The sequence below is a fragment of the Rhinolophus sinicus genome, linkage group LG07, assembly GCF_036562045.2.
Source record: "Rhinolophus sinicus isolate RSC01 linkage group LG07, ASM3656204v1, whole genome shotgun sequence".
Taxonomy (NCBI): domain Eukaryota; kingdom Metazoa; phylum Chordata; class Mammalia; order Chiroptera; family Rhinolophidae; genus Rhinolophus; species Rhinolophus sinicus.
In genome coordinates, this window is record NC_133757.1 from 69,543,557 (window position 1) to 69,558,800 (window position 15,244).

At 44.2% G+C, this 15,244-nt stretch overlaps 1 protein-coding gene across 1 annotated transcript; it reads left to right on the forward strand.

The window, feature by feature from the left end:
* The first annotated feature begins 654 nt into the window (after positions 1-654).
* LOC109439352 (uncharacterized) lies at positions 655-14,552 on the forward strand. Its single transcript, XM_019719662.2, has 4 exons — positions 655-786; positions 9,460-9,586; positions 10,583-10,763; positions 11,163-14,552. Exons 1-4 carry the CDS (start codon positions 784-786, stop codon positions 12,463-12,465), a joined length of 1,614 nt encoding a protein of 537 aa, XP_019575221.2. The 5' UTR covers positions 655-783; the 3' UTR covers positions 12,466-14,552.
* The last annotated feature ends 692 nt before the right edge of the window (positions 14,553-15,244 follow it).

The following is a 15,244-nucleotide window of genomic DNA, read 5'->3' on the forward strand; positions in this document are numbered from 1 at the left end:
CATAGTTCCAAAACAATCTGGAACTCCTTACACCCGGTGAGATTACTGGTGAGTGTTTCTAAAGGGAACAGATCCAAGGTGACCGTTCCCCCTGGTCCACCTTTGACCCCGGAGGTCTCCAGGCCCTCCTGTCCCTCCTGTCCCATTCTGAACAAGGTGTGGTTTGTGAGAAAACTGATTCCGGATTTCCCAGATCTACAGGAAAACTCGGGAGAGACCACTGGCGTATGAATTTAATGCCTGGCCAACTCCACCTGGAGCGGGGTTTTTTTCTTTACCCTCCTACCCCTGGGCCAGGAATTGTCTGCAAAGAAGGTGAAGTAGGGAAAGGCGAAGACCCAGAAATGATGACGTTTCTGCCGTTTTGGGCCTGGTGACCTCAATCTCCGTCCATCACTGAGGCTCTACCGCAGTGTAACTGTCCAATCAAGTAATATGGGGGTGGAGCCCGTGGAAAAGCAGCGGCACTGGGCGGGGCCATGGATCTGTAAACGGAAGGGTCTTCACTTCTGTCCAATCAGGGCCCTCTGCGTGCTGAGCTCTGTCCAGTCATAATCTCCCGGTGAGCGAGTGCCTGGGCTACCGTCCAATCAGAGCTCGGAAGATTGGAGTGTCATCCAATCAGACCCGGAGGTGGGTGCATTCGCAGCCGCGTGGGGGCTGCTCTCCGGAGCCATAGCTGTCTTTTATTGCTGTGCCATTGGGTTCCTCGGGTCTGGACCCATCGCTCTCAGTTGCGGTGGCTGCGAGGAGGACTTCGAGAGCCTGGAGCGCGGCCTGCAGATGGTGAGTGCGCGGAATCGGGGCTCAAAACCGCGAGGGGATTGTTGGACGCGGCCGGAGTTTTCTGGAAGCGCGTCTCGACACTTTCTCCGGTTGCCACACCAGGTCCCGACCGCAGACTACTCTTTCGGCCGCAGGGTAGGGTTCCGGCCACCCGTCCGGTCCCTACGTAGGGATCCCGGGGTCCTGACCCAAGTCTACGTCTCGGTTGTGGGATGGATGGAGGCAGGGCAGGACCACCATCGAATTCGGTGGCCAGGGGCTGATGCCGGGCGGTCTGTAGGGACCAGGCAGGGATCTCGGAGCTGTTTCCGCATCTCAAATCAGAAAGGGGCTTCTATTTTCTGGGTAGTAGAGTGAGCTTGAAGTGGTGTGACAGGCACCATGCTTCGCGTACTGAGCACGTTCTCACCGCCGGTCAGCAAGGGCTGGTGCATGTCAGTGCTTGTTCAGACCGGAGGCTGGAGGGAGGACAGAGGCTGAGTAAAGCTTCGATAAAAAATGGGATGTTGTGATCACTTGGTCATGCTCGTCGATTACGAAAATTCCACAGTTTGTGTGGTGCAACTTTCACTTAAAGGAATTACTGCAAGTGTCTCAAGAAGTGGGCAAAAAGAAATTTCCTTTGGTAGGAGTCAACAAACCTGGGAAGGACCAGGTGTGGTTGGGATGGCAGGTCACGAGGCTACCGCTTTCTCAGGGGCTGTCCCCTGGCTGGGTGGGCTTGGGCCAAACTTCAGGAGCCTGGGGCTAGGAGAGAAGCTGAACCAACATCTGGCCAATAAGCATTTGCTCTGATTGGTCACTGTAGATTCACAGTTAATTGCATCAGAGATGCCCCACAGAAGTGAATGGGGGAGAGGGTGGTGCGTAGGCCCCTGGCCTTGCCCTGGGTAAACCCTGGGGGCAGCTCTGAGTCTTACGTGAATTGAATAGGAAGGGAGGTACCTGCAGAGTTCTCTTTCCAGAACAAAAGGGAGGGGCGTTTCCTTTCACCTCCATCAGTGATTCCCGCACAGAGCTCAACGGGATTCAGCATTGTCACCTGACACCTGTGAGCAGCCTCCTCTGTGTCCATCCAGCTCCACTGAGAGCTTTCCCTCATTCCAGCCTCTGGTTTCCGCCGATGTAAAACGACTGAATTCTTTTTGCCTTGTTTCTTCTCCTTAGTGAGGGTGTTAAGGGTCCCTGGTGTTTTCCTGTTTTTCTCACTTTTGTTATTCTGAGTCTGAACCACAGATGGAGCTGTGGAAAAGTGTCTCCGATACAGAAAATATATTTTCCATTAGAATTGCAGGGAAAATGCATGCACTCCACACTTGCATGCGCGGTGGGTTGAGCTTAGGGTTAAAACATTGATATAAACCATAGCGATTCAAATGCAGGGTGCAGAGTGTGTGACCCTGTGATCCTGTCCCACTTCCTGCTAATAAGTGGGCCTCACAGGTTTATGCAAATTTCACTAAATTGGACTTGGGAAACTGACTTGTGTTCACTTCTTATTTGCTGATTTAGAATTTCTTACCTGAGGTTAATACTGAACTGACACCTGTTTTCTGAAAGAGCTAAGCAGTTTCCTATTCTTTTAAACCATAAAAGTGCCCTAGAATGGCTTCCCCCACTTTGTCCTTGAACACTGGTGGAAGGAGTGATTCTGTGGGTCTTACTTACACAGGTGATGGGGTCCTTGTGTCACTTAGATAGTGACCGCCCATGCTTAAAGCTGGTGCATCACCTGGGTGGGGACAGGCTGTGCCAAAGTTGGGCCTGTGAGAAGTGAAAGCAAGTGCAGTGGGGCCTTGCAGGTCACTACCCCTGCAGGCGGCTCCCAGCCCCCAGAACCACCTAGGAGGAGCTGTTGATGCTGAGAGAAGCCACAGAGCCTGGGAAGGGGATCCCACCTGTGCGTGGGCTGGGTGTTTCTCCTGTCTGAGGTGTACTGTGGTTGCCTTGGGGCTGTTTCTAACCCAATGGTTGATTTTTGCATTCTGATTTAATAATAATACGAACACCTGTGGCTTCACTGCCCAGGTGAACAGCGAGGCCCTGGGCAGTTTGTTAGCACACCCACCTTCTGGGTGTTTTTGCCAGGTCTCATTTCCCTCCAGGGTGATGGCTGTCCTGACTCTATTGTTCTTCATACGTTTGTCACTTCTCATTCATCACCCGGCAGGGTATGGTTTGATTTTGCATCTTAATTTCCAGTGACTGTTACTGTCACTACACCAGTATTGTCACATGGGCTTCTCTGTGATTCTCAGCCCCTGTCTGTGTCACACGTGCTGATGTCTCAGGCTCGGTCCCCCGTTTACTCACCCATTACAGTGCTGTGTGGCCTGGGTCCTATCAAGTGTTTCTCATTAGTCAGCAAGGCTACTACAGGGGGATTCTGGGGTTTGTCTCCAAGTGCAAATTCCATCTTAAGGTTCTGCATAAAGAGGCAAATTGTGGGCTTGTAGATTGTGGATGAATTTAAACTTACTAGGAAAAGATGGGGGAGGGTGTCAATTGACTCCCCCCAACACCTTATCTGCTTCAGTATTCATTCCCTTCAAGTGCTGCCAGCACTTAAATCACCAGCTTAATTTTTGTCCTTCTAATGTGTTGACCCAGGATCTCCTTGGGTCCATATGGATTTTACTGATCACCACTGAGGCTGGCCATGTGGTGTTTCACCTTCTGTTAAGTGGTTTTCAGACCTTTGTTTCCTTTGCTTCACTGGCATGTTTACTGATTTCTAGTGTTTTCTGAGAAACTTGGACAGGGGTCCCTTTTCATGTGCAGAACCTGTTCACATTTTGTCTGGAGTGTGGTTTCTTTACTCTGTGCTGGTGAATGGATTCTTACTGTTCATAGTTTTACTCACCCATCTCATCTTTCTAGCTTATTCTTTGTTTCCTTATGTAAGAAAACTCTGTACTAGAAAGTCATAGAACACTTGGCTCTAACTGTTTGTCAACGTTTTCTACATTTAAATCTCTGTGTGTGTGTGTGTGTGTGTGTATACCGGGGGATGCCAATAAACTGTATACAAGTGGACACTGGTCCGTGTTGCTCAAACAGTAGTTCACCGTAATCAGAAGTGTCTGGATGCTGATGGTAACCACTTTGAGCACCTTGTAATTGCAGAAGTCAAACGTGACTCGTATTCATCTTTTGCTATTGGTATATATTCAATATTACATTTAATAGTTTTTCTCTTTCTTAAATTACCTTGGGTGCCAAAAATAAGTATACACTTTTTAAGAAAGGAAAAAACTGTATTAATATTGTGAATACAAGTCACGTTTGACTTCTGCAATTACAAGAGGTGCTCAAAGTGGTTACCATCAGCGCCCAGACACTTCTGATTACGGCCAACTACTGCTTGAGCAACGTTGACCAATGTGTCCACTTGTATCACTGCTCATGCCATTTCAATTTCTACCTAAAGTACTGCCAGTGTAGCCGATATTCTGTGGCACACCACATGCTTTAAGGTCCCCCATAGGGAAGTCAAGTTGTGTTAAATCAGGAGAACGTGCGGGTAAATCAGGAGAATGTGCGGGAAACCCAGCCGCATCTCTTCATCCTATCCACATTGTTCTCGAATTTTAAATACCACTTCAAAATGGTCTTGTGCTCCTTGAACGACAGCCATGGTTCTGCCATTTTCTTTGACTGCCCTGCCTGTCATATTCATTTGATTAATACTATCTTTTGAGCGAACATCATACTACACATTGCTACTATAATTCAACTTCAAAAAGTAATACATAGATAACATCTCTTAAATTGTGTATATAGTTTTTGATACCCCTGATATGTGTATATAGTATCATATCAGAGACGTACAGTAAATTGAAATCTGGAATAAATTGGAGGTTCTCATGAAAATTAGTTTTAACAGTATAGGTTATTTTTTTAAATTTCTCTTAATTGCAGCAGGTAGTGATTGAAAATGAATTGTGATTTATTTTTATATCACCAGAGCATTCTGGAAATTAACTGAAAATTGCATTATGTGCTGCTTCTTGTTCTTTGTGAATCTTCCATAATAACACTTTGAGCTGTGAATATAGGCAACTTGTCTTTCTGCCATAATTCTTATGTGTTTGTCTCCAGTGACCCCTGGTAGGATCTCTACGATGAGTGAGGTAACAGGCCCGTTTTTTACCTAATATTGGGAAAGGGTCTTACTTTCCATCATTGGATGTTCTCCAGTGAACATGCCTTTCCCACATGTCCTTTCTCAGACTCTGCAGGGTCCCACCCATTCCTCAGCTGATAAAGGATGTTGTGGGGATGCCCATGGACTAGGACACACATGTTTTTTATTTATTCAGATGTTGTGATGTTTTCCCTTTAAGGTGGTATTGTGATAAATTTAACTGGTTTTATCGTGGTTAACCGTTCAATACACTGTATGTAGAAAGTGCACAAGCAACTGCACAGCCACCTACACAACCTGAAGTGACCGTCCTGTAAGGACAGCCAGGCCAGACCTGGACCAGGTCTCACACCAGACGGGCCTGCTGTCCAGGTGGGTCACGTGTGTGCTCCCTGAAGTCAGTGGACTCATTTCTGCACTTTTTCTTTTCAGTGCACACGCATCACACCGATGTCCGATTATGTGTCGGTTTTGTATTGTTCTCAGTTCTGTACCTTCCCGTGGAATGTTGGCTCTCTCACTTGTGTTGTTCCTTAGTGTCTCCTGATGGGACTGTACCATTTTCGTTTCTTGATTTCATTGGTGGTGGCCAGGTGGGTGGCTTCAAGGATTTCTTTTATGAAAGTGCTTCTAACCACAGTGTTGCATATCTTGTGCATTTGGGTGTCATAGGCTCATTTTCTCAACATTTCCCACACTGGAATCCTGTCCTCCCCCAAAACCATGTTCCATGTGTGCCTTTCTGTTTTATGGTTCTCCTTTGGGTACCTAATCCCAACCCCACCCAAAATGTGTTTGGACTCCAGAACCATGCCACAGGCACACAGAGGTTGAGAAAATATATCAATCTGGGGTGATCAAGTCAGGTGTGAGCTCTTGCTGGAGGCTAGAGGGAGACTCAGAGGGACTCTATTGTGGCTGGGGTGTGAGGTTTGACCTTCCTAATCCCAGGATCACATGACGTGTGTCACTTGTGGGCTCGTTACCAGTTTGCCTGAAGTGGCCCAAGTAGGATAGCGGGAGGGGATCTGAGACTGTTCCCAGTCAGAGCACAGATCACATCACAGATGGAGCCAGTCTCTTCATGAGAACTCACCCTGATGTTGGCCTGAGACCTGGCATAGGTATCCTCTCATTTCATTTAATATGAATTTGTCTGGGTGTGGATTTTGAAAGCCAAGCACCCTAGGACATATCTTAGTGAGGACCAGCAGGTGTTGGAACCCGCTCCTCCTTGGGATTTGGAGAGAGGCAGGAAATATGTCAGGAGTCGGGCCTATGCTCTAATGTTTAAGCACTGTATTGCTTGGTGTAATGTGCTGCGTCACTGCTGAGGTTTGTGCAGCCCGGTCATTATCCCCTCCAGTGGTGGGAGAGATTGGCTATAAATAAGAAGGAAAACTCGGAGCTGAGGGTTATTGATGAATAAATGGTTATGCAATGAGGGGACCCCCCTTTCATACTAACACCTGGAAAGGGGCTCAGAGCAAGAGTTCCTGTCTTCTCTTAGTTACACCAGATGTCCGAAAGGGTGTAGGCCAGTGTTGCTGAGACCATGGCTGCTTCTGGAACCTGACAAGATCAAGGGGAAGCCTGCAAGTTTGAGTGTCGTCACCCTGGGAGATAGTTCTATGTGATATCATAATGGATATCCAGTTTAGTTATCCATGACTGAATGACATCCTGGGAATGTGTCTCTATCCTGATTGTTTTGCTGTACGGACTCCATGTTTGAAGACCAGGGAGGAATACATGCTTCATTATCAAAATGTATTTCTCATATCTATTTGGTCTTGGTCCATAGTTCTGGCTCACAACTCCTCAAACCCTGAAATTTTCTTCAGTGTTGACAGTACCAAAGGTCTCCTTTGTAATGGTAATGAGGTGGCTTTTGGAAAGCCCCTGAGGATGGGGCTAGTGGTCATTGTAGCCAACCTGTGATTAGAGGGTTGTAACTTTCAGTCCCACCCCCTGAGCTCCAGGGAGGGGAGAGAGGGGAGAGACTGAGTCAATTACCGATGTCCAGTGGTGTAACCAATCGTGTATACATCATGGAACTTCCATAAAAACCAAAGCACAGGGTCTGGACAGTTTCCAGGATTGGTGAACACATGCAGATGTGGGGAGAGAGGGCACCACAGAGGGCACAGAAGCTCCAGGCCCCTTCCCATCCCTTGTACCCCCATCTCTTCTGTTTGCTGTTCTTGAGTTATAACCTTTTACACCAAACAGGTGACCTAGTGAGTAATGTGTTTCTCTGAGTTCTTGAGTCTGTCTGAAATTCAAGGAGAGTGTGTCCTGAGAAGTTCTGTTTTATAGGCAGTTGGTCAGAAGTACAGGTGACAACCTGGCATTGATACTGGTCTCTGAAGTGAGGGCAGAGTGGGTGGCCATCTCAGGACTGAGCCCTAAAAGTGTGGTGTCTGATGCCATTGCTGAGTAGATCATGAGAATGGAGGTAATCCTTGTCACTGAGACACTGAGCTTTGTTCTGATAGTTGTCTGGTGGAGGTGTGCTGTACCGCCCCTGCAGTCAAAATTGACTATTAACAGAACAATTTACATGTCATCTAAAAAATGTATTCCTACAGGTGTTTTATAAAATCTCAATCTGCTCAATCTCTGAAACATATGTAATTTTATTCCTGTTACACTTTCATTTGCCCAGGATTTATTGTTTTTCAATACAATTGCCATTATTATAAGAAGGCTATATTTTTAATCTACCTCAATTTGTTTTTCAACACCTATAATTCAGGTATAATTTAAATACCAGAAACTTTGTTGGAAAAATAAAATTCAATAGCATTCATTACATGAGCGGTATTGCGCCCCCATCCCCATGTTCTCATGTTAAAACAGTTTCATCCTCCCACAGATTCTTATATGTACTGGCACTCACTCCCCATCCAATGTGCCTTTTCTTGGGTTCTAGGCATTTTGTTAATCTACTTTCTATAGATTGGCTTTTTCTATGCATTTCACATAAATGATATTACACTCTGTGTGGTTGTTGTGATGTCCTTAAGGTTCATTGATTGCATGTCAGAGGCCATCACTTCATTCCTCTTATTGCCACATTTATTGTATGAATATCCCACGTTTTGCTTCTCCAAATCTGTTGCACTTTTGAATTTCCACTTTTTGTCTATTATGATTCACACTGCTATACGTGTCTGTGCATTAGTTTTTATGTTGATGTTTGTTTGCTTCCCCTGGGTACGTGGACACCTAGGAGTGGAATTGCTGTGTTACATGGTCACCATGCTCACCATTTTGAGGACCCGCCAGGCTATCTTCCCAAATGGCTTCCCCACATTACTTCCTATCAACCATGTGTGAGGATCCCACTGTCCTCACGTCCTCGCCAGCACTTGTGTGTCTGTCTGCACAGCCATCCTAGTGGTGTGAATAGGAATCTGCTTTGGTTTGATTTGCATTTTCCTGATGACTCATGTCTAGCATCTTTCACGTGCTTATTGGCCATTGGTATTTCTTTGGGAAATGTCTACTCATAGTCTGTGCCCCTTATTTAATCATATGTCTTTATATTGTTGTTTTTTATTTTTATTGTCATATGAGCTCCCCAAATATATTTAGAATACAAATTTTGTAGCTGTTGTATGCTTATTCACCCAGTTGCAACCCCAGTTGAAGTAGCATGGTTTCTGTTGTAGCTGTTTTGGTGGTTTTTTCGATAGGTTTTAAGAACATGTTTTTGTTTTTTAAAATATCATTTTCATAATTGTTTGCTCTTTATTTCTTTGGGTTCAGTGCCATCCTATATTGCTCTAAAGATTCTGATGAGTTATATTTTTGTGTGTTATGTCACGTTGGTCTCTATTTCCATCAGATCCTTCAGTGATTTTTCTTTGTGGGGCCATTTTCTTAAATTCCAGGTCCTCAGTTTTGTATGAGACTCCCTACTGGCTTTACAGATTCTTCAGGAATCAGCTACCTCTCTTACCAACAGGTGTGCCAGGCCCAGGCCCTGGCCTGTGTCTCTGTCCACAGTGTCCCCCACATCCTGGATGGGGTCGTGTCTGTCTCTGGCAGATATGAGGGGACTAGATCAGGCTCCTCGAGAGTGACAACTTTGAAGGCGAGAGTTGTCAGATCAGCAGCCCTGGAAAACTCAGTGTTCATGATATCCTGACCTTCTGGTTCCCGGTCTTGGAGCTGATGTGGAAATAGCTTCTCAGTGGCCCAAGTGTGCATTTTTGTATTACTGAATGATTTCATTTTTCAGTCTTTATCTGATCTCAGAATATTCTCCATCTCAAGAGAATTCATTGTATAGTCATGTGAGAAGTATATGTTGGTTGACAAACTTTGCAGATTCCAAGCACTGACCATCACTGAGTGTTGCACATGTCATTTGCTTGTTCATTATCATTTCCCATGAGAACATGAGCTCAGGAGTCCTAGGAATTGAGTCCAGGTGCCTGACTATCAGCTTCCTCCATCCTCCTGCACACATTGGTGAACAAATGCCTTGCTGAAATAGAACATGTGATATGTTTCAGGACACGGTGGTCTTTGCGGATGTGGCTGTGAACTTCACCCAGGAAGAGAGGGCTTTGCTGGATGGTGCTCAGAGGAAGCTCTACAGAGAAGTGATGCTGGAGACCTGCCGGAACCTGGCCTCAGTGGGTGAGGACGGCTTCATCCCTTCCCTTTGGAATGTGAATATGTTGAACAAAGACAGACCTACTCCAAGCATTCATGGAACAACCTAGAGTCAAATAACTTTTCCATGAGAACAAAGTTTCATATATGAAAGTGGCTATTAATCTCCATCAAAAGTCTGAGACTCCCTAATTTTATGTGTGACCATCATCTCCAGTTGCTGTGGGGCTGTGAGAGCAGCTTGGTTTCTACTCCTGAGAAAGTGACACTGTGATTGATACACAGTTCACGTGGACATTTTCCTGCCATTAATCCCACATGTGACCAACATCAATAGTATTAAAGGCCTAAGTAATGGCCCATCTCATGGGATGTTTGGTGCCCTCCATCCTCAATAATATCAGCCTTTTCTCCAGGAGCAGGGCAGCACCATGCACACTATCCAATCAGCCAATGGCATCTGGGGACCATGATTAAAGCTCCATGTAGGGCCTGTGTGTGTCTGAGAACTGCAGGAGAGTGACAACCCTCGGGGAGCAACAGGTTCTAGATAAGGGAATGACATTTGTCCGTGCGCATCAGAAGCATGACTCAGTCTGTGTTTGAGGAGGGTGATGTTTGTCATGTCTCTGGCTGTCTTGTTGGACCTGTCATCCATCCTGCAATACTTGGAAAGGCTTTCTGTGGGTCCTGTTCTACAGGGAGCACTTGCACACATTCATTTTACCCATTTCTTTCCTACTTTGCATTCTGTGATATTAATAATATTTATTTGAACTTCTGTCTCCATCTCTTTTGACGTAGTTCCTAAAATGCAAGTTATTATTTTGACTTATTTCACCTGTTTCTGCCACAGTCCCAAATCGCTGAGGTCGTCAGTGTTCTTATTTCCTCACATGTTGGTTCATTCCTACATTTGTTTGTATTTTATATCAATATATGAAAATACACAAATGATCTCTTTTCTTATTCCGAACACTTCGTTTACATGAAATTAAATTTTCCTCCCAAATGTTGCAGATTATTGCAGTCAAGTTGGAATCAGTGAGTCACGTTCTCAGCGGAGTATTTTGAACAATAATATACTCAGTGAAGAGAAAACAGTGAGATTTACAAGACTTAGTTCTCGGTCACTTATTGGAGAAAAGCAGTTGATCGATAACAATGGAGACCGGCCCCTAACCCAGGAGACTCCTTTTAGGTGAGTGACTGTACTTGGGTCGAGACAGAATATCTGCATAGTGCTAAATTAATTTTAAAAATTTAAAAAGTTTGTAAATCTTCCCAAACAATTGAGTACCCCAGAATTTTAATAGCACAACATTTTCAAAACTATGATTTAGACATTGAGAGTCTCCATAGAACTCAATGCAAACAGTGAGGAAACCCCAGATGTAAGAAGCACTGAAATTTATGGCCCCATTTCAGCCTTTGGCCTGAGCATTAAGCTTTTTACACCACGTAACAATTCAGACCCTGCCAGAAATATACCCTTTCATTGAAAATGGTAAATATGTAGTCAAAGTAAACATTTACATCATAAATAAAGAAATCACTTATGATTATTGATCCCTAATTGTCTGTTTAATGTTTTGAACAGAAGTCCTTTGCCTGGGAGTCTCTGTGAAACTAACGAAGGTGATCAATGTGGACACACCCTGAATGAGGTCACATCACTTCCTGTGGGTGAGAGATGCCCAGGTGGAGTTAAACACTGTGAATGCACTAAGTGTGGAAAAATCCTCCTGGAATGTTCTTTCCTTCAGAATCAGGAAAGGTGTCAAACGGGATATACATCTGATGTGTGTGAGGAATGTGGGCAAGTTGGCAGGTGTGTCTCGTGCCTAAGCTCTCATGTGGGAACAGACTTTATGGAGAAACCCTGTACAAGTCAGGATAGTGAGACAGCATCTAAGAAATCCATAATCAACATGAGTGATAAAAAAGTTTTTTTCCAGTGTCACAAATGTGTAAAAGCTTTTAGTTGTTCCTCCTCCCTTCAAGCACATATGAGGATACACACTGGAGACAAACGCTATGAATGTGACCACTGTGGCAAAGCCTTTAGGTTTCCTTCAGTCCTGCGCGAACATGTTAGAATCCACACGGGAGAGAAACCGTATGTGTGTAAAGAGTGTGGGAAAGGATTCAGGATTTCCACAATCCTGCAAGAACATGTGAGAACACATACTGGGGAGAAACCTTATAAATGTAAGGGGTGTGGGGAAGCCTTCACTAGTGTCTACTATCTTCAGGTGCATGTGAGAACGCAGAGTGGGGAGAAACCCTACGAATGTAAGGAGTGTGGGAAAGCCTTCAGCCTTTCATGTTCCATTCAAAACCATGTGAGCATGCACTTTGGGGTGAATCCCCATGAATGTAAGGAATGTGGAAAGGCATTCAGTATGCAATCCAGCTTTCATAAGCATGTGAGAACTCACAATAGGAAGGACCCCTATGTATGTGAGTACTGTGGGAAAGCCTTCAGACACCAATCTGCCCTTAAATCACATTCAAGAACACACACTGGGGAGAAACCATATGACTGTGACAAGTGTGGGAAAGCTTTCAGTAAGCGATCCGGCCTTACAGCACATTCGAGAATACATACTGGGGACAAACCCTTTGAATGTGAGCAGTGTGGGAAAGCCTTCACTCAGCGATGCAGCCTTGTATCACATTCAAGAATACACACAGGGGAGAAACCCTTTGGATGTGAACAGTGTGGGAAAGCCTTTAGTCAGCCATTAAGCCTGAAAATACATTCTAGAACACACACGGGGGAGAAACCCTATGAATGTCAGCAATGTGGGAAAGCCTTCAGTTTTAAGTCCTCCCATAAAGTACATATGAGAATGCACACTAAAGTGCATATGAGAAAGCACACTGGAGAGAAGCCCTAAAAATGTCAGCAATGTCAGAAAGCCTTTAGTGGGCCCTCATCCCTATATAGACATGTGGGAAAGTACAGTAGGGCAAAACCCTGTGAATGTCAGCAATGTGGCCAAGCTTTCAGTTTTCACTACTCCCTTAAAGAACATGTGAGCACACACAGGGGAGAAAATGTCGGCAGTGTGGGATAGCTTTAAGTTGTCAGTCTTCCCTTTAAGTACATGTGAGAATGCCCAATGGGGAGAAACCTTATGAATGCAGTAAATATGGGAAATCCTTCAGTCATTATTTCTCCCTTCAAAAACATGCAAGAACACACACCATGGAGAGAGACCTGTGATTCTCAGCAAGGAGGAAAAGCTTTCAATATTCCACAACATGCACACTCATGAAAGGACACATACTGGGGCATACGTCTGAACACAAGAACTGTGGGAAACCTTCAGTCTCCCTTAAAACCATGTCAATCTGAACAGACAACAGAGAGATACCCATGAATATAAAGAATGTGGGAAATTTTTCAGATGTAGCATTTCACATAGGTGGTACCTGAAAACAGCAGGACAGACATCTACATGTTACAAATATGGTTTCATTTTTGTAATGCATCATTTTTGTGCAATGTGTCAGTAGTGATGTCAATATACTAATTTCTAGTTTGTTTTGATAGGCACATTTTAGATCATAAATATTCCTCTATGTTCCCTTCATTTCTAGTACACATATTCTATTATCTCAGATTTTAAGTAATTGTACAATTACATAAAACTTGTCATTTGCATTGTAGTGTCTTTTCAGCCCATGGGTAATACGTTTTTTGTTGTTGTTGTTTTTTGTTTTGTTTTTAATATTAAGCTTGATATAATTTTACACAAAAACTTTTATGACTATTATGACCTTCCTAAATGATCACACTAGAGACCTAAATTGTTGAAATTTTACTTTTGGTGCACTGCTGTGCATACTGGAATTTTCTGACTAGATATCTACTTTTCGCTTCTGTGTTTCTTATTGAAAGATGTCAATTCCATGTTTGTTTGTTTCCAGTGGATATCACATCTATGTTTGTGGCTGGCTGGGAATTGTATGTGATACATTGAGTTACAATTAGGGATTTTGTAGCGTGACAATGATATCTTGTATCCAAATTGTTTCACTGAATTGTGCTGTCAGCATGGGTGAAGTTGGAAGTTTTATCCCAGAGTCTTTGTGATTACGCTTGTGAGGCAGAAGAGGAAGATGCATGAGGTTGGAAGCTGAAGTGAAGAAGCCATGACTCTCAGTTCCTAACCATCAGGAGACAGATGCATGGGAACCCAGTGGGCCTGAGTTACAGCATTCTTCTGACTGCTGACTCTGCCAGACTGGAACATTTGAAACCAAATACATGTTTGATGTTAGTTCCCCTGAGGCAGCAGATTCCTCAGACTTTTCCACAAGCTCACCCATTGTGGATTCTCTTTCAGGTTCACTCAGATTCTTCCATTTTCTGGTAGCATGTTAGTATCCATCAGGCCAGTTCTTTACGGTGTCACACTTAAAGAACAGGTGTCATCCTGTCACCCCACCCCCCACCCCATCTACAATGTTTCTCCTCATTACGTGCTTTCTGTAGGAAACATCTTGTTCCTTTATCAGTAGATCTTTTTGCAGCCTGTACCCAGAAACACTTAGTGCTGCAGCAAATGCAGGAAACTTCCTATCCAGATTGCACTGTGGAGAGGCTGGACTGACCCTGTGTCACTTGGTTATGGATACTTACATGATTGAAATAAACGTTTGTAAAAAGCCAAGAACCATATGATTTCAGTGCTATGTGGTATATTAAACTGAAAACAAAAGAACAAGACAAACAAATGAAATAAAACTCATAGACATAGACAATAGTGATTACCGGAGGGTAAGGGGGCAGTGGGTGGTACATGAGGGTAAAAGGGATCAAATATAGGGTGATGGAAACAGAACTGACTCTGGGTGGTGAGCACAGAATGTGGTATATAGATAATGTATTACAGAATTGTGCACCTGAAATCTATGTAACTTTACTACCAATTGTCACCCCAATAAACTAAAAAAAAAAGAAAAAGAAACTCATGAATATATTTGGCAGTGTGTATAAATTTTCTTTTATAGGTAACTGCTATCTAAGTCATAAACCCATATTTTTACATTCAATTTTGATGTGATTGCCCATTTTATTCTCATATATGGTTGGAAAAGTGCATTTTTATTCAACGTTATTCTCTACATTGTTTTTATATAAATATGAATACATTCTCAATGCTGTTGTATAATTGCAAGATTATTATATGTTTTATATTTAGTGAGAAGATTTGTTAAGCTATCCCTTTCTGGAGGAATAATTTATTCTTTTTTCCCCTCATTCTGCCTCCCACCACCCCACTCCAAGTTGTTTCTGAGTCTAGTTGTGTAGGACACAGCTCCCTGGCCCATGCTGGTATTTTGAGACTTGCGCTCCCCTCAGCTGATGCAGTCGGTTGCTGGTCATTGGTCGGCCACTCACAGCAGCTTTTGCTGGCTGGCCAGCAGCCGCTCCTGGCAGCACACGGTAGCCCGCAGCAGCTCACGCCGACCTCCGGCTGCTCACGGCAGCCCATCTCCAGGGAGAGCTGTTGTTCACAATCTTAGCTGTAGAAGGCGCAGCTCACTGGCCCATGTGGGAATCGAACCAGTGACCTCAGCGTTACGGTATAGTGCACTACCGGAGCCACCGGGCCAGCCCCGACATTCTGATTTCTTGTTGACAACTTAGAAAACATCTTGAAATTA